The sequence below is a fragment of the Polyodon spathula genome, chromosome 13 (genome assembly GCF_017654505.1).
Source record: "Polyodon spathula isolate WHYD16114869_AA chromosome 13, ASM1765450v1, whole genome shotgun sequence".
Taxonomy (NCBI): domain Eukaryota; kingdom Metazoa; phylum Chordata; class Actinopteri; order Acipenseriformes; family Polyodontidae; genus Polyodon; species Polyodon spathula.
The window spans coordinates 17,241,883-17,260,641 of record NC_054546.1 but is presented as its reverse complement, the minus strand read 5'-3'; the positions used below and the strand labels follow the sequence as shown (position 1 = coordinate 17,260,641).

Here is an 18,759-nt window from a genome sequence, read left to right as displayed (position 1 = left end):
AACTGGGCAACTTCGGTCTTTGATGGTAAATCTAATCCAGGTTAAACAGGTATAATCATAATTACCTGCTTCAGGATCTGGATGGAGGTTTAATTGGTTCAATTAAACACGGTTGTTACAAAGACCTGGGCCTTAATAAAGTCTATAATATGGCGGTGATATTTTTATTCTAAAGTATATCTATGGCGCCAACATAAACTTTTGATTCAATTCAGGTCCAGGTCTTTGTTACAACCTTGTTTTAAATAGTTTAATTGGACCAATTAAATCTCTATCTAGTTATATAAAGTCATTGATTGGTGCGTTTAATTTTCTTTATATATGGAATCTATTTGTAATATGAATGCAGTATACTATTACTGTTTGTGTGTCCGCTGCATTACTGGATTACAGTACAATTCATAGAATGAATCAATTTATCTATCTGTCGAGTAAGAACTAACTTGATCCTTGCACTACTGATATTAGGATGATTCACTATTGTGTTTGCTGTATACTTGTACCATTAAGGACTCTGTTATTGGGGGGGGGGTGAGGGGGCGAAACACAGCATTGTTTGAGTTTGCTGGTTGAGAAGCGAAGAGTACATTCTGGAAGCAGTATGTTTTAACAGCCAGGTTACACTAAGCCAATTTCAACAATATATTCTGGGCACACTAACCCTGTTGGGCTAGGTTTTAAACTTGATTGTGCTAATGTGCCTAAAAATCAGTATATCTTTATTGAAATGTTAATTTTTTATTTTTTTTTTTTAAATGGTCATCGTATACATTTGGATAATTTGAAATACCTGTAAGTGGATTTTTCTATTCTTGAAAAAGCTGGAAAATGTTTCATTTGAAAATGTGGTCCAATGCAGTATTTTAGGTTCATCCTAATATTTCAACCAAGAATTTGTATTGAATATACAGTAATATGAATTTATAATTTATTCCATTACAGAAATATAACAATATTTATAGCACATACAAAACTAATATTGTATGTATCAACAGAAGTTAGCAGTTGTAGTTTATATAAACTTACTGAAGTATGTTTGTGTTTAATATATAAAGGAGATATAACTGCAGCATTTTAGTTGTATAATCTTAAATAAATACTTGGTATAATTGTTGAAGTTTATTTGATAAAGCATTTTATTTATATGACAGAAGCAGACTTTTTTGTTTTTTTTTTTTTTTTTTACAGATTTGCTGACAAAACAGATGTAATATCCATATTACTCAAATACTATGTCTGAATATTTTTACAATGTAGACTTCATGATTGCTGTCATAGTACAAAGTCTTGTTTCTACTTTATGCAGATAATTTGTAACCATGATACTGTTATTTGTGTAAACTGTTTTTGTATCTTGCAGTTTTTATGAAATAGTACTGCATTAATATGAATCAGTGCACTGACTAATTTATAACAGATTCTTACTAATCGCTATGTATGGTCTATTCTGCACAATTGCTGTGCTGGTTTATATAATTAAATTATAATTTATTAATTAAAATAGATTCAGAGTCTGTTTCTTTTACCATTACCTGCTATACTGTTTACAGGCCAGCTGATGAAAAACCCTACTGCTTTTAAAAGGTTATAAAACAGGGCTTCTCAAACTCTGTCCTGGGGACCCCCTGTGGCTGCTGGTTTTTATTCCCTCTGAGCGCTCAATTACAGCCACAGGGGGTCCCCAGGACCGAGTTTGAGAAGCCCTGTTATAAAAGGTGGACTTCTTGTTCAGTATTTAGTAACTCCAATGTAAGCTTATTGAAGTAACTAAAAACATTGCTTCTAGTCACAGAAAACTAAACATCAGCAATTGTAGCAAAACAAACAATATTAATATTTACATATTAGTAAGGAGAGTAAAGAGAAAAAAAAAAAAACCCACTTCTGAATATAACATTTTTATAAGAATAAAAATGTGCAACAGATTTATATATGCAGTTAGTCAAATAACCTTTCTGAAGTTTAAGACCAAAAAAAATCCAAGAACAATTCATACGAACTTATGAAAAGCATCTCAAAATACAAAAAACAATCTCCACCCTCTCAAATAGCCCTCTGAAAATGATCTTTTTAAAACATCCCTCGCAGCCCACTGCCCCCTCCCTTTCCCATGCCTCCAGAACTGCTGAAGTAGCCACCTCTGCCCGACCTGCAAAGCAACACACAAAACCACATGAAACACGTCACCCTTCACTGCAATTCTGCATGTTTACTGCCTTTCTAACCCACTAAGTATGTGTTATATGTCATTTGATGTATTCCAACTCAATATTTCTACACAGAACATTTTTTAATCCTCTGTTTTGGCTACAAAGTTAGACATGGGAATTAAATTGGTAGTTTCAGGGAGTACTTATATGGGTGAGAAATGATTAGATTTATTTATTATTATTTTTTCAATACACCACATTGGGAACACATCTGCTTCTGAAGAACATGTACCAAAACCTTTTTCATGGGAGTTGAATGTGCACATCCTGCTCTGCACAGCTTCATTCTGAACTGCAAACAGCTTGGGTTTTTAACCAAGGTTTCACTGTAATGTGCTCTTTAGCATAGACTGCTGATATTATATTATTGAAAAAAACACAATTTTCAAAAGAAAATTATGTACAATGCAGCGTTCAAGTATGATAGCTTACCATACTGGGTTATTTTAAAGAAGGGACAGAGTACTGAACTTCCAAAAGGGCAAGATTGTATTCCATTCACAGCTCTCAAAACTATCTAATACATTTTAGTAAGGTTAGTGCTTCGGTGTTATAATTCTTGAAGAGATCTCTGATATTTATGTTCAAAATGGTTCCAAGGGTGAACCGTTACAATTAGTATTTTCCTTTCTTTGATTTTTAAGCCTAAAACAAACAGATGGGAGACCATAATTTGCCCCCAGTACGGTGTAGCCCTTTAATAGATTTTGCTGATTTATAATGTATTACTAAAATCAGTCTTGCATTAGAAATATACATTATAGTTACCCATGTTAGAACCAACACTAGACGTTGAATTCAGAAACAGCTCAATGTAACGATGCTCTAAAGCAAAAAGAAAATAAACACATTTTAAATGATGCATTAAATCTGAATAAAATAAAATTATACATTAAAATCGACTGTCATGAATACCCCTAAACACACTACTAATAACAGAATGCAGTAGTCAAATTTATATAAAACTAGGATGTGCAACTATGATAAGAATGTGGCATTTATACTGAAGTTTACATATGTATACCACTAATTATCAAGCAATGTAAGACAGCTGTTACAATACCAAATAACATGAAACAGTGAATTTTAAAATTGTTATATTTTATCAGAATATGCCCACATTTATGCAGTGGCAGACCAGTCATGTATACATTGTTTTGCCATTAAATTAATTAATCAAATTCTAAATCACTCTGAAACAGTTGGATGATTTAGCATGATGCCAATTTAAGAAAGCCCATCTCAGAGCTAGATGTAGAAAATAGCCCCAGCAAGTCTGATGCAGCCATGTTCAAAATTGAGGACATTATTTGTGCTTAGCTTGGGATAGACGAGACACTTTCCTGGTGTTTCTAATGGCTGTGTGGACTTAGTGTGCATACATTAAAACATATCCATTTGGATTCCATTCCAGGATTTAATGAGGAATTTTAATTGAACTTCACTGCACAGGTTATAAAAGTATTCACTTTGTGTATATAGGTAAAAGGTAACAAAAAACTATTTACCAATGTAATTGGATCTGTCAACACAAAATATCATTCATTACTTCAGAATACATACGCATGTGATTTTTGTCTTTAGACATGGCAGATACAGCATCTTCATGTGTTGCAAATTCCACATCTGCCTCCCCAGTGGACTTGCCATTGGGTCCCACATCAACATGCAGTCTTACAGGAGTTAATGGAGAGAAAAACTACAAGAGAATATATAGCTATACTAGATCCAAGACACTTCACTACATCAAGCACAAATAACAGATTTATCTGTAAACAGTGTGATGCAACTTCTAGGTTTGACACTACTTAATTATATCATTAATAGTATTTTCAAGCAATTGTTCCATTTGGGTCATGCTAATGAGCTGATAAGTAACTTTCCATTATATATTAATTTTCAAAATACTCAAGTGTTGGTACTCATTGAGAGAATGAACTGGTTTTAAAAAAAGTGTCCAGAATAACAGGCAAAGAGTAGCGAGCACCCCTGCAAACAAACAAGCATCCACAAATCTAAGCGAGACATACGCACATCAAGGAGAAGTTGGGAAGGTATTTTAATTTAGTCACCCTGAGGTTTTATGAGTTTTTGTTGTGTTAGAGTAAAATACTTTGATGCTTGATTTTAAATAAATCACATCTACTGGTATACGACAGCTGTGTATCTTGCACCATCTTGATTGGCGTCTTCTAACAAGATTGCTTGTTTACAAAAAAACACTGGTTGCAAATTCGTATTTCATACTTTTGACTACATTCCACGTATTCTGATTTCCTGCACTTACTAGAAGGGAGACAATAAATGAGTGTTTAAGAATTAAATTTATTCAGATGTGCAATACTGTGTAGTTACACATTTCAATTGGTCCATCAGGCACATCAGTTAGATCAAACACACATTGCTCAATATATTACTCCAGTAATCCCTATATTACTGGTGTCTTTTTGATCAACAAAAAATTTTGAATGATCTATTTCTTCAATGAATCCTGTGGCACACCCAGGAATATATTTGCTGGGATGGTAACAGATTCAGATTCACCACAATAATTGTGTCCTACTCAAGCGTTGTTGTTATATCTTTATAACATATACATTTTACTTGGACTTCTGCCACTTCTATCTGTTTGCCACCCTCCTATATGTCCAGCATTTTCCCCTAAAATGATATGAATAGTATAATTTTGATAAAACAAAAAAGCCTACAATACTGTACATAAGCTTCTAAGTCAGACATTGTGTAACAGGGGTAGTTAAAGCAGCTCCTGTGAGTCCACAGAGGACAGTTAACAAGGATTCTTGAAGAAGCTGAGCCAGGTGGAGTAAACAGACTATTAACCAGACAGAGCACTCTGCCCAGAACAGAAAACCTATTTGTAGCGACAATCAGAATGATGAGAGAACATGAATAAAGCTGTTTTCAGTTAGCAACTGTGGAGGCTCATAGAAAACTAATGTAAAACCAGTTCTGATTTACAATACTATTACTAAAACCCTTTTTTTAAATCTCAATGTGCACTGACATTTGTTTGTAAGGTTACATAACTTTATTCTTTATAGAGCGATAGAAAGCATGTAGCGTGTTTTACAAAATTTGCAGAATGAACATTTTAAAATAAAGCGAGTTAAAGTAACAGTAATAGGTCAAAGGTGTGTTTATTTTATAAGAAACCAGTTCAAACACATTCTGTGTGGGTTTGGTGCTCATATTACTATTGTATTTATAGATTCAGTACCAAATTAATGCATAATTTACTTACATGAGCAATGTCTCTGTCTGTGGCTCGAAAAGGAAGCCCTCTCATGTGCACAAAGTGGCCACTGTGAATAGCAGAACTGGCATCTCCTCCTCTACCATAACCATGACCAACACCTGGCAAAGATTCATATTTAGACATAACGGAGTGGTGGGCTGTGTATTCCTAATGGGAAACAACTAGTATATTCAATGTAAAGCTGCAGTGTGGTTCTACAGTACATGCCAGCTCACAGCACAGTCCAGTTGAAAATCTGTATCAGGATACTGTTATCTACTGAATTACAGTAAAAACCATCTAATCCAGTCTCGCTACATACCTACATTATGTATAATTTGGCATCACTTTTGGGTCCTGACCAAAACCCTATTGAAATGAATGGTGCGATACCCTCTACAATCCGGAACCTGTCCATTCTGGAGCCCAGCATGATTTTTACTTCTGCCTAAAATCAATGGAATCTGATTGCAATTCCTAGCAGGTTTTATCAGAATTTGAGTTCTCTAGCTATATTACATAGCTCACTAAATGTGCAAACAAGCTTATCACAGGCAGCTGGAACTCATCCCTCATAATTAGTGGAAAAAAAGACTTGTTAAATGAACTACTGTACAACAAAAAGTTAGATAAGTTAGCAAGTTAAATTAGTACTAAAACGGTCCAGCACAGCGACCTCGCTACAATATGCTACTTACTTTTTCGCAGTTAGAATTTTAGACCCTAATAGCTACGTTTTCTTTGTTTTGACTCTGTACTAATAAAATAAATTACTGGATGGGACAAATGACATGACAACGAACATGCTGCATATATTGCCTTCATTAAAGTATGCCAGATGCCCTTGGGTAAATATGTTTTTGGGCTGTTTCTAATTGATTTCCACATCTGTGTAACTTGGCAAAGCTTTGCCTTACACGTCATACCAATTCAGTGGATGCAGAACGTGCAGTCTCAATGTATGGGCAAGTCAACTGCAGAGGCATGTTGCATGCATGCCTTAAATGACTGCACTCTGTTTTAGTAAGGAAGCAAATACCCGCAACCTACCCGTGAAAAATATGTAAAATTTACCGCAATTTAAGTAGACCCCTACTCATAATAAAACACCCCATCAGGAACAGGGGATCACATAATCTTGAAGTGCTTGTTCTTTATCACCTGGAAACCAAAAAGGCTTCAGACCAAATTTGGTCACGGTTACTGTGTAAGATTACGAGCTGTTAAAAAGATTTAATTACAAAAAAAAAAGGATATGGCCACTGGATGAGGGCTTACTATTCCTCAGGAAGCAATGTGTATTTGAAAACGGCAATATTTGTCAATTTAGATGATGAGGAACACGTTTCACAAACACCATGAAATAAACACAAAAAGCTGGTGTAAAATAATGAGACATTTTTATTGGTGTTTGTTTGGTACAATCTTTCATGGTTCAGCCTTCTGTGCTCACTGTCAGGAAGTAGACCTTGTGTATGTTCACCAGTTTAAGCATGCTTCAGCTACACATAGTGCTGACTGCACACAGAAGAAAGCATGACTTGTTCAACTTCAAATTGGTTAATAGATGAAGCTATGAGGGAGGAAAAAAAAACAAAAAAACTTACCTCTGCCTCTTGCAGTCCTCATCCTGTCATCAAACATCCCATTGCCAAAGCAGAAATTACTGTAGCCACTGAAGTTGTCAAGTCCACCATAACCTAAAAGGTATCTTAGTTTTACCTAATAATCCTTCAAATCAAGTTTTATATGTACCTTTCAAATCCTCTGTGTAGAGATCATGTCAACAGCTACATTATCACAGACAAATAAGAGGTTTATTTGATACACAGGCCAAGATCTGGTAATACTTTTACTTTAAGGTAATATTGAATTCATTTACAATCCTTGTAGAGAATGTAAAAAAAAACATACTGGACTCTGCTGCGAAGACACTCCTAATTAAGCAATCTCCCCATTCCAACTTTACACTGAAAGTCTCATTTCTCATTCTATAATAATTCTGCATAATTCTTTTCATAATTATTTGTATTTTCGATCCCCTAAGTCAATGCTCACATTCAACTTATTTATTTATTTATTTATTTATTTATTTTTTAAAATGTCCAATTCGCTCTCTTCAAGAATCTAAAGCAGAGCTCTCAACCCTGTTTGGTTCAAAGTTCTTGACAGCCGTACCGAAACACAAACGCACACTGTACCAGCATAGACACATCTCTGACTGTCACTGACCTTTGGCAGGATTCTATCTCTACACCACTGGGGTGTTCACACAGGAGAATCCAGTATTTATTTTTTCAACTGAAAATCTGATAGCCAGGTAGACCCCAATCAAAACAAGAGCCTGTCTCTTACATTTGTGGGTAATGTATACTATTCTAGGTATATAATACAATTGATGCTGTCAGGTTAAGTTGTCGCGGGTGCATGGAATTTTCTTAGCAAATGACATTATCAGCTTTTTAGCCTAACAGAAGGGGAATGGATGGTTGTAACCATTAGAAAACGTTAAAAATCTGTTACATACCACCACTGTATCCTCCACCAGCACGCATCTGATCTAACACACCTCCTCCTCCTCCTCTCCAGGGTTCAGGATTGAAAATCCCTCCGCATCCCACCAGTGGCCTGTCATAGGGACCAGGCCTCTGTGCCAGCATCCTCCGGGGCAGCTCGGAATACACCTGAATTTCATTCTGGCTGCTCTTGAAGATTTCAATGTACCTATGTGTGAGTTGACAGGTGAGGATTTAAGATCACTTTTTTTTTTTTTTCCTTAAAAAGAACCATTGTTTGGGGGGAAAAAAACATTGTGACTCAATATTTTTTACAAATAAGTTTATTCTAAAATGATATGAAACATATTTAAAATATGAATTCATAAGCCCACAATTGTTTCTGAAAATCTAAGAAACTAGCTTAATTTAAAAGTGAATCTGGAAATCAGATACACATTCTCGATTTGTGTTTTATATTTTTATTTCACTCGAGCATTGTTATATGCAGTGTTATATATATAAATAACCAAAGTGTTCTAGAAAATAAAATGTCTCATTCTGTGACACCCAATACACTCCAGCTTTTTTTATTATTATTATTTTGTGTGTTCAATTATTTTACCCAGATTTTCTCACCAATTTAGAATGTCCAATATCCCCCCCCCCCCCCCCCCTTACAACTGAGAAGAACTGAAGGTTCAGTGGGCATCCTCCGAGCCCATGACCAAGCCATATTCCTCTTTACATCCAGGAACTTGAGAGCAGATGTCAACGAGCTACCAGCCTCTGGAAGACAAAGGCCAGCCTTGCAGGTGTCCGTCTGAACTCACAGGGCACCTGGCTAGCAGGGTCCACTGTAGCATGATGAAGACAAACAGTCCTGCCGGTTTTGCTTCCCTAACACACAGAAGCCAAAGACAATACAACACTCCATTCAGCATCCCTAGCAAAGACCGGCCACTTCACACAGCCAGGATGCAAACCTGCAATCCCGACTGTATGACTCACCCAGTGCCTGTTCTTTTACCAGGTGAGCCACTCGGGACTCTCACTGGTCCAGCTGTTTTGATGAAACTTGTTACCTGGGGTGATGTTTGCAAAATAATAATAATTTATAATAATAATAATTTCCAAATATCCAATTAATTTCACTTGAACTGAGATAATGTAAAACTACTAAGATGTGGAGAACAAGAGAAAAAAAAAACCACGCACTTTGCAACAGTTAGATGTAATATAAGTTGCGATTAATCTTCTGTTAACATATGTCCTTGCATTTTGGCTGATTGGCTGATCAATAAATCAATTATTTGTCTATATAATTCCCCTACAGACAGGTAGATAAATAAGAGGCAGCAAAAAGCCCAGATACGGTGGCAGTAGAACTGACAGTGATTTTCTTAAAGTGTTTACTCGTTTAATTTAAAAAATAAGTGTGTGCAACAATGCGTTTAAACCAGTACCTTTAGTGTGCGAGTGCCTTTCTGCCTGACCTTACTAAACACTTGGCCTGTTCAGACCAGCTCTACCCGACTGGTATTTTATTTTCTTATGATATTGAAAGCAAAATTGTGTCAACTTATTTTTTTTAGGGGGGTAGACCTGTTATCAAACTGTTACAGGCTAAGTGGTGTTTAAATAATCAAATGTACTAAAATAAACATTTACCTAACATATAAATGCACTAGGCTGACATTTCTTACAAGAGTTCTTTGTAGTGTGGCATCCTAGAACGTTTTTCAGCTTGTTTGTGGAAGCGACAGCGAGTGGGAGAAGTACAGCGTGGAAAAGTACAGAGCAGTTTCGAAGCAGAAAGGAGAAATTGCATCTTGAATTGCTTTAATCAGAAAACAGAGGACATTGGGGAAACACAGCCGCGTGTGTTTTTCTGATAACAAACAAGCTGAAACTCGGAGCAGCTGATTCAAATTCAGCGCCGTTTTGAGACACGGGCGAGGGGAGGAGCCGACAGCACAGCAGAACAACGCAGTTAAACGAGGCAGTCTTCCCAGCGACAGCGAGTGGGAGAAGTACAGCGTGGAAAAGTACAGAGCAGTTTCGAAGCAGTTTGAAAGCAGGTTGACGGCTGCAGAAGAAACTAAACTTCAAAAAAAAAAAAACCATCAACATGGTCTTCAAGCCAGTAATCTGTGACACCTGCTTGATGTGGGAAATCCGAGAAAACCCAGCGGAGCTAAACCAAGTGTGCGTAAAGTGCCGCGCGATCCAGGATTTGCATAAACTAGTAAGCATGCTAGAAATGGAGCTGGAGGAAGTGAGACAGCAACAGGATCTTGAGGAACTGGCACACCCACAATTCATGGAAGTCTGCATCACCCCTAACAGACTGAAAGCCACCAGGGAGATAGAAGGTCAGAACAGCTGGGTTCAGGTAGGCAGAAGCAGGGAAAAAAAGAAACTTCGTCAAACACCACCAGAAATCAAAACAACCAACAGATTTGAGTCACTTCAGAATTGTGATGAGCAGAACCAACAACAAGAGAATGAAAGGAACAACATCCAGGACCCTATTGACAGTGGTGACAAGACAGTAAAAAGAAGGGAGGTCATGATTGTTGGGGACTCCATATTGAGAAACACAGCAAGTTCAGTTCGCAGTTTGGACCCCCTTACTACAACAGTGTGCTGCCTTCCAGGAGCCTCGGTCAAGCACATCACTGAGAACGTGGACAGGCTCCTAGAACGAACAGGAGACGACCCGGTAGTAGTCGTCCACATCGGTACAAACAACATTGGAAGAGACAGACCAAAATCCCTGCAAAACAAATTCAGAGAGCTAGGAAGGAAATTAAAAGAGAAAACCAAAACTGTGGTATTTTCTGGTATACTACCCGCACCTTGCAAAGGACCATATGGACAGCTGGAAATAATAAATCAAAACCAATGGCTGAAGACGTGGTGCACACGGGAAGGCTTCACCTATCTTGATCATTGGACCACTTTCTACAACGAGGACTATCTGTATAGACGGGATGGACTGCACTTAAATAACAAGGGAACCAGTCTACTTGGAGAAAAGATCCTCGAGCAGGTTCGGAAGCATTTAAACTAGAAAGGAAGGGGGGAGAAATCAACAAAAAAACAGAAGGGAGACCGCATCAAAACAAGAACAACAACTCAGGTAAGACAACCATTAAATGTATTTATCTAAATGCTAGAAGTATCAGAAACAAAATTCTAGAACTTGAAGCTACTGCACTAACAGGTAACTATGATGTGATAGGTGTTACAGAAACGTGGTTATCTGAGAGTGATGGGGACGAATATAATATTTGTGGGTATACACTGTATAGGAAAGACAGGCAGGACAGAAGAGGAGGAGGGGTAGCGCTATACATAAGAAACAGTCTTGAAGCCCAGGTGTTAAACCTGGACAAAGAAAATAAAACCGAATCAATATGGGTCAGAATAACAGACAAAAATTCAAAAGGCATAATAATAGGAGCATGCTATAGACCGCCAGATTCAGACGGTGAGCACAATAATCTGTTATACAATGACATTAGAAATGTGTGTAGCAAAGGAGAAGCCATACTAATGGGGGATTTCAACTTCCCCCAAATAAAATGGGAAAACCCGGTGGGTAGCGCGAAGGATGAAATAGAAATGGTGGAAATGACAAATGACTGCTTCCTAACACAATTTGTGAAGGCACCCACTAGAGGGGAGGCATGCCTTGATTTAGTCTTTTCAAATAACGAAGATAGAATAACTAAAACAGAGGTCAGAGAACCACTGGCAAACTCAGACCACAACATGGTCTCATTTGAAGTGTTTTTTAAATCCTCAAAAGTAAAGACTAAAGCTAAGGTTTACAATTTTAGAAAAGCAAACTATGAAGGTATGAAACAGAGACTAACAGAAGTAGATTGGAGTAAAATAGAGAAAACACCCACAGAAGAAGGATGGTTGTTCTTCAAAAACGTAGTACTAGAGGCGCAAAACAATTATATCCCTAAAGTAGACAAATCTAAATGTAAAACTAAATTGCCAAAATGGTTTAATAGATCAATTAAAAAAAATATTCAGCGAAAAAAGGCACTTTACAGAGCATTAAAAAAGGACCAAAAAGAAAGTACACAGAAAGAGTACACAGAACTGCAAACGCAAGTCAAAAAGGAAGTTAGAAAGGCCAAGAGAGAAATAGAAATGAACATTGCTAAGGGAGCTAAAACCAATTCCAAAATGTTTTTCCAATATTACAACAGCAAGAGAACATTCAAAGAGGAGATTAAATGTTTAAGAGATACAAATGGCAAAATCGTAGAGGAAGAAAAAAAATAGCAAATATGTTAAATGATTACTTTTCACAAGTTTTTACAAAGGAAGATACTGACAACATGCCCCACATGTCATCCAGTTCCTATCCAGTTTTAAATAACTTTAGCATAACTGAGGCAGAAGTGTTAAAGGGACTAGGAGCTCTTAAAATAAACAAATCCCCTGGGCCGGATGAGATCCTCCCAGTAGTACTCAAAGAAATGAAAGAAGTAATTTACAAACCGCTAACCAAGATCATGCAGCAGTCTCTTGACACAGGGGTGGTACCGACAGACTGGAAAATTGCAAACGTAATACCGATCCACAAAAAGGGAAACAAAACTGAACCAGGTAACTACAGACCAGTAAGCCTGACTTCTATTATATGCAAACTTATGGAAACTATAATAAGAGCCAAAATGGAAAATTACCTATATGGTAACAGGGTACTGGGAGACAGTCAACATGGTTTTAGGAAAGGGAGATCGTGCCTAACTAACTTGCTTGATTTTTTTTGAGGATGCAACATCGATAATGGATAATTGCAAAGCATATGACATGGTTTATTTAGATTTCCAGAAAGCTTTTGACAAAGTCCCGCACAAAAGATTAATTCTCAAACTGAACGCAGTTGGGATTCAAGGAAACACATGTACATGGATTAGGGAGTGGTTAACATGTAGAAAACAGAAAGTACTGATTAGAGGAAAAACCTCAGAATGGAGTGTGGTAACCAGCGGTGTACCACAGGGATCAGTATTAGGTCCTCTGCTATTCCTAATCTACATTAATGATTTAGATTCTGGTATAGTAAGCAAACTTGTTAAATTTGCAGACGACACAAAAGTAGGAGGAGTGGCAAACACTGTTGCAGCAGCAAAGGTCATTCAAAATGATCTAGACAAGATTCAGAACTGGGCAGACACATGGCAAATGACATTTAATAGAGAAAAGTGTAAGGTACTGCACGCAGGAAATAAAAATGTACATTATAAATATCATATGGGAGATATTGAAATTGGAGAAGGAATCTATGAAAAAGACCTAGGAGTTTTTGTTGACTCAGAAATGTCTTCATCTAGGCAATGTGGGGAAGCTATAAAAAAGGCTAACAAGATGCTCGGATACATATTGTTATTTTCTTATGATATTGAAAGACATCTTGAATTGTGTCAACTTATTTTTTTTAGGGGGGTAGACCTGTTATCAAACTGTTACAGGCTAAGTGGTGTTTAAATAATCAAATGTACTAAAACTGACAGTGTCGACCCAAACATTTACCTAACATAAGAAATGCACTAGGGGTGACAAATGGAGATTTTTTTTTTGGAGTTTAGAAAAAGGGGCATTCAGAACAGAAAATAGGAGACACTTTTTTACACAGAGAATTGTGAGGGTCTGGAATCAACTCCCCAGTAATGTTGTTGAAGCTGACACCCTGGGATCCTTCAAGAAGCTGCTTGATGAGATTTTGGGATCAATAAGCTACTAACAACCAAACGAGCAAGATGGGCCGAATGGCCTCCTCTCGTTTGTAAACTTTCTTATGTTCTTATGTTCTTATGTTTTGATTTCAGTTGGTAGGGTGACATTTTTTCAGCTTTTTTCTTAGGCAAAATATTTTGTTTTATATCGACAAATATTTGGTGCACATAAAATCTCCAAAAACCAGACACTCTGTAACAAAGTAACTATTACAAACAGAGTTCACTCTTGAGGACCAATACAATAAAATCTGCTTAAGTGCAGAAAAGAGGCACTTTACATCATCAGTAATCTCCACTGATTCACGCTCACTTTAACATTGCATTAGTTCGACAGATATTACTATGGAAAAAACGATTAGATTCATTCTTATAGTAGCTTGGTATGTTAGTATAGCACCTCGGGAAAAATGTGTTTAGTTTTCATGATAACGTGCCTGTTTCAATATTTAAACAAAAAAATGTATTCTGGTAGTATGAATAAATGCTTAAATGAAAATGCGCTTTTATTATTATTATGCATTTAGAATACAGTCACCTGGAGACATGTCCTACGAATCACCATTTTTACATCTACCGACTTGTCGAACTTAACTGGATATGTCATGAGAAACAAAAAAATAAATGGCTATATTTGTTTGCTTTTTGGTTCTTAAAACCTTCAGAACCATCTTGCAAACCGTGAGTACTGAACACTGATCAAAGCGCACATCTTTGCACACACATAAGGGCTACGCACACCGGACGCGAACGTAGTGCGCGAGCGAAGCCGAGACGAATAAAGTATGCACACCGGGAGTGAAGCGAACGACACAAAGTAACTACTGTCTCCTTTTGCTTCTTTTGTGGAGACGAAATAAATAAAACAAAGAAAGAGTATGGGTACACAACACACTAAAAAAAGGAAATATAACTGTGACTCTTTATATGTGATCTGGTTTAACAGAAAAAAAATATTTAGAAAAATAATACCTCTACACATATTTGTTTGGAAATACTGAAGAAATTAGCTTAATATAACTAAGAAATAAGCTTAATATACTTATTGATTTTCAATTAATAAAATCTTCTCAGTTATTGTGTGAATGATTATTATTACTATTGGTCAATATTAAAACAAATGTAATTTTACACAAATACAAAACCAGTATGTGCTGCTCCCTGTCACGTTGACTACAATTAAGGTAAAAAGAGAGCTAGACATACCATCAATTTCATTTCTTGCCATATGGTGTCTTTCTTTTTACTGTCTTTAACCACTGACGCTGGCATCATAAAGAACACATTTTTTTACTTTAATTACATTCTCATTGATGTCCATTTTTTTAATTTCTGTGGTAATCTCTGCTTGAGCGAGACAGTGACAGTCTGGCAGCCACTACCTTTGACCTTAATTCTGATTGGCCCTTTGCGACACGAATAGAAATTACAAATTTATTTCTAAATTCGCTAGAGCCGCTCACTACGGCTGTGGTGTGCATTACTCCATTTAAATCAATAGGATTAATTATTTTTTATCTGCTCGTTCGCATCCAGTGTGCATAGCCCTTTACCGGTAACAGCAGTGGTGTGTAGGACATGTAGTTTTTAAAGCCTTGGGCTACAATCCCAGGGACACACAGTGATAAAAACACTTGCATGAGTTCAAACTTATCCAATAAGACTTATGAGTTTATCTTTGTAGCTGGCAAAATTTAAAATTTGTGATGCATTTTTGAAGTTGTGAAAGCATGTGCTCCTAAAACAAATTGGTCACACTGTAGATCTCTGCACAATTTGGAGTTTTCCAATTAAAATGCACCCCAATAACGACTTTCATAAGATTGTCATGATCTGTCACGGAAAGACCTTGATGCAGACATTTATCTGTGGTAGATAAACACATCTGAGGTTGTAAGAAAAAAATAAATAATAAAATAAAGTTAAAAATGATGATGATGCAGCACTCTCATTTACCTCCCTCAAAAATCTATGGTGTAACAAACTGCAAGTAATCCCAGTGAATTGTTAAAAACTGTGCATGTTAATTAAAAAAAAAAAAAAAAAGTTTGTTTGCAGAAACACACTGCTTAGCTGTATCACTTGTTGTCCGTTTAGCAGCAATATATTTTTCAACATTATCCCAATTTTTCTGATATTTGTATTTGCATATCTAAGGTGAATCAACTAGGGAATTACATTTTTTTCAACTTTTACTTGTAAAGCATTTCTTGGAAACACTGCAGTGTCCAGTAACACTTTAAGTTGTATCAGTTTATTTCTACATATTTTTTCTAAACATATTAAACTCACCAATGTGGAAAATACTTAACACACAAATGATACCAAAATAGTCTTCAACTATTCCAACTGTTTAACGGAATACCTTTGAATGGGCCATTTAATATGCGTAAATTAGAATTGATACTAGCCAAGTCTGACACTCTCCAACTAGATAAGAGGTGCAGATACACATTTCAATTTGTTTACATGAGTGAGCACTTTGACATCAGTACAGAACCTGTTCAAAAGTCCTGCTGTTTAGAGAACATTTTGAAAGGGCAGGTACCTGTAAAGAAATGAACAATCTCCTCCTTGCTGCAGCCAAAGGGGAGCCCTCGGAGCCGCACCAGACACCCACTGCAACTGTCATAATCATTCGAACCGCATCGCTGCAACACCCAGTCCAGCTCACTGCTGTTTGACTTAAACACTGAAGACAAAAAAAAAAAAAAACATGCACTTTTGGCTTTTTTTTTTGCATTCCACATTAATAGATGTAAATAAATAAAGCATTTAGAAAAACTGTTCAAGCTTTTTGTTGTAAATGCTGTACAAAGAATAACAGTATCTCATGTACTATTATATAACAAAAGGGTGGAGCTGTAAACATAGCCAAACAAAATGTACACTAGTCAACAAAAGTAGTATATTTCATTGATATGATCACAGATAAAACAACGTGGCATTGCAATGGTTAATTTGTACTTAACAACACTGATAACAACAGAGAGAATTAACCTACAGCTGTGTCCCAAAGGTCATTGTTATCAACTTGCTTATCAAGGGTGTGGACAGCCAGTTCATTGTTGCCACTTATTTTGCCAAAATAAAAAAAAATTGTACTATAAAAATAAAATTAAAAAAATTTAAAAAAAAGGCATAAAACACACAGCATATATATTATACTACTATAGATATGTGGTCCTTCTATACAGGTCATTTTTAAGTTTGACTGTCCAAGTTTATAAGCAACGGTTTCTATAAATTTGGGATTTTACACTATGGTTTTATGAATGCAGCTCTATTTTTAATAGCTTACCCTCAATATACCTATGCCCCACGTATTTGCTATCCTTTACTAGTGCATTTTTCAGGTCTTCTGCTGTCTCCAGTTCAATAAAAGCTTCTCCACTTGACCGTCCTTCTTTAGAAAAAGTAAAACTCACACCATTTACTCCACCGACAATAATGCAATCTGCAGAGAGAGAAAGACATTATACACTGTGTGTTTTCAATACCGACTATGAACTAAAACTACAGTAATGGGATGTATCCAATAAACGTTTACCATGTGTGTATATTTTGATTGCACAACATAATGCAAGATTTACTGGAACTACTTTGTTAGCTCAACAGCATGTACTTTAAAAAGGGGCAATAAGGGGCCCATGGGTCTTATCCAGAGCAGTCACATGTACATACTTAAGAAAAATCCTGCAACTTCTTCCTGTGTGCAAGACCAAGGCAAGCCACGGATGCGCACCACAAACCCTTCATCGTGCAAAGGCATTTCTTCTGCTTCTTTAAAGCAACTGTTAAAAGCATAAGTCAATTATAAAATGCAATTCAGTATTCTGTAACAGATTACAAATCCATGCTTGGGCCACCATGTGCTCTCATATGGTATGTGTTATCCAGGGTAAATGTGGGTTACTCTATTTACAAACTACCCTGCACACAGTGGCTATCGTTTAGAAATATACAGTATGATATTATCTTGATTTCTATGAGACTGACCTATTACTGTATAACTGACAGTCAATATTCTTGTAGTGCAAGTGGTTTGACTGGTGTTCCAGCTGAAAACTGGATTTGTCAAAAGGATGCTATCACACTTTACAATCCAGTCATTTCAGTGGGGTAGGTGGGTGTAAGTAAATGTATAATTATCCAAGATGCACAGAAGTTTTTACATTAGTAAAAAGTTGTAATTTGCTTATATATGTAACGAGTAATTCATATAAATTTAGCCAAAACCTGAAATAATTTATACACTTCTATATAGCAAGTAGTTCCTGCGTCATTCATCAAAGCACACTAAAATATGCAAGTGATCTTTTGTTTCTGATAACACATGTTTTATCGTAAGGATAATGTATACGACACAGCACCATTGTGTAAGATATAGCAAAACGTAATCAATGTAACTACTACAATTCGGCCTAAATAAAATTCATCACTATGCGTGCGCGCCAAATATTCCAGTAGAAACCAACGCTTTCGGTAAACGCACAGGAACACTACGGCCAATTTACAGTACGCTTCTGTTTAAATACAGTATCTTAAAATGAAAAGCAAATGATTAATTCCTCACCTCCTCGCATAAGACCCAAGTTAGAAGATGTATTTAACACTTACTCTCGCGAGAGGCTGTGCTACTGAGGGTTCGGGTCATCAGTTAATGAAGCTCAGACGGTCAGGTTGGGTTTCGGTACAACAGTAATTTTTGTCTTGTTTTGTTTCCACCCTGTATTTTTCCACAATCCACTAATAGTTTGGTTTGCTTCCTTATAACAGAGAATAAACGCTGGTGTACTATTACATAAAACACATGTATTATTATTATTATTATTATTATATTATTATTATTATTATTATTATTATATTATTATTATTATTAATAGCTATTTGCCAGGTGTGAGTTCTGATACTATGTTGATATTAGTTTGAAAATGAGTAATGTGAATTTTAGTTGTGCCATATCATTTTTAGAATCTTTTTTTTTACCACTGTTGGCTTGTTTTAACTAGACCGACAAAAAAAAAAAA

The 18,759-nt window shown here is 36.3% G+C and overlaps 1 protein-coding gene across 1 annotated transcript; it reads right to left on the bottom strand.

Annotated features, from left to right (window-relative positions):
• Nucleotides 1-1,900: 1,900 nt before the first annotated feature.
• On the bottom strand, nt 1,901-18,476 carry LOC121325348 (heterogeneous nuclear ribonucleoprotein H3-like). Its single transcript, XM_041267779.1, has 7 exons — nt 18,306-18,476; nt 17,414-17,523; nt 17,031-17,186; nt 16,278-16,421; nt 7,074-7,166; nt 5,473-5,585; nt 1,901-3,909 (listed from the first exon to the last, which is right to left on the bottom strand). Exons 2-7 carry the CDS (start codon nt 17,499-17,501, stop codon nt 3,736-3,738), a joined length of 768 nt encoding a protein of 255 aa, XP_041123713.1. The 5' UTR covers nt 17,502-17,523; nt 18,306-18,476; the 3' UTR covers nt 1,901-3,735.
• Between the last annotated feature and the right edge of the window lie 283 nt (nt 18,477-18,759).

Excerpts from the sequence above, each read along its gene's own strand:
- LOC121325348 (XM_041267779.1), bottom strand. The coding sequence starts at position 17,501 with ATGCCTTTGCACGATGAAGGGTTTGTGGTGCGCATCCGTGGCTTGCCT. Across the intron at positions 16,422-17,030 it reads GGGGCATAGGTATATTGAGG|TGTTTAAGTCAAACAGCAGT; the intron begins GTAAGCTATTAA and ends TTTTGTCTTCAG. Across the intron at positions 5,586-7,073 it reads GAGGACTGCAAGAGGCAGAG|GTGTTGGTCATGGTTATGGT; the intron begins GTAAGTTTTTTT and ends AATCTTTGCCAG.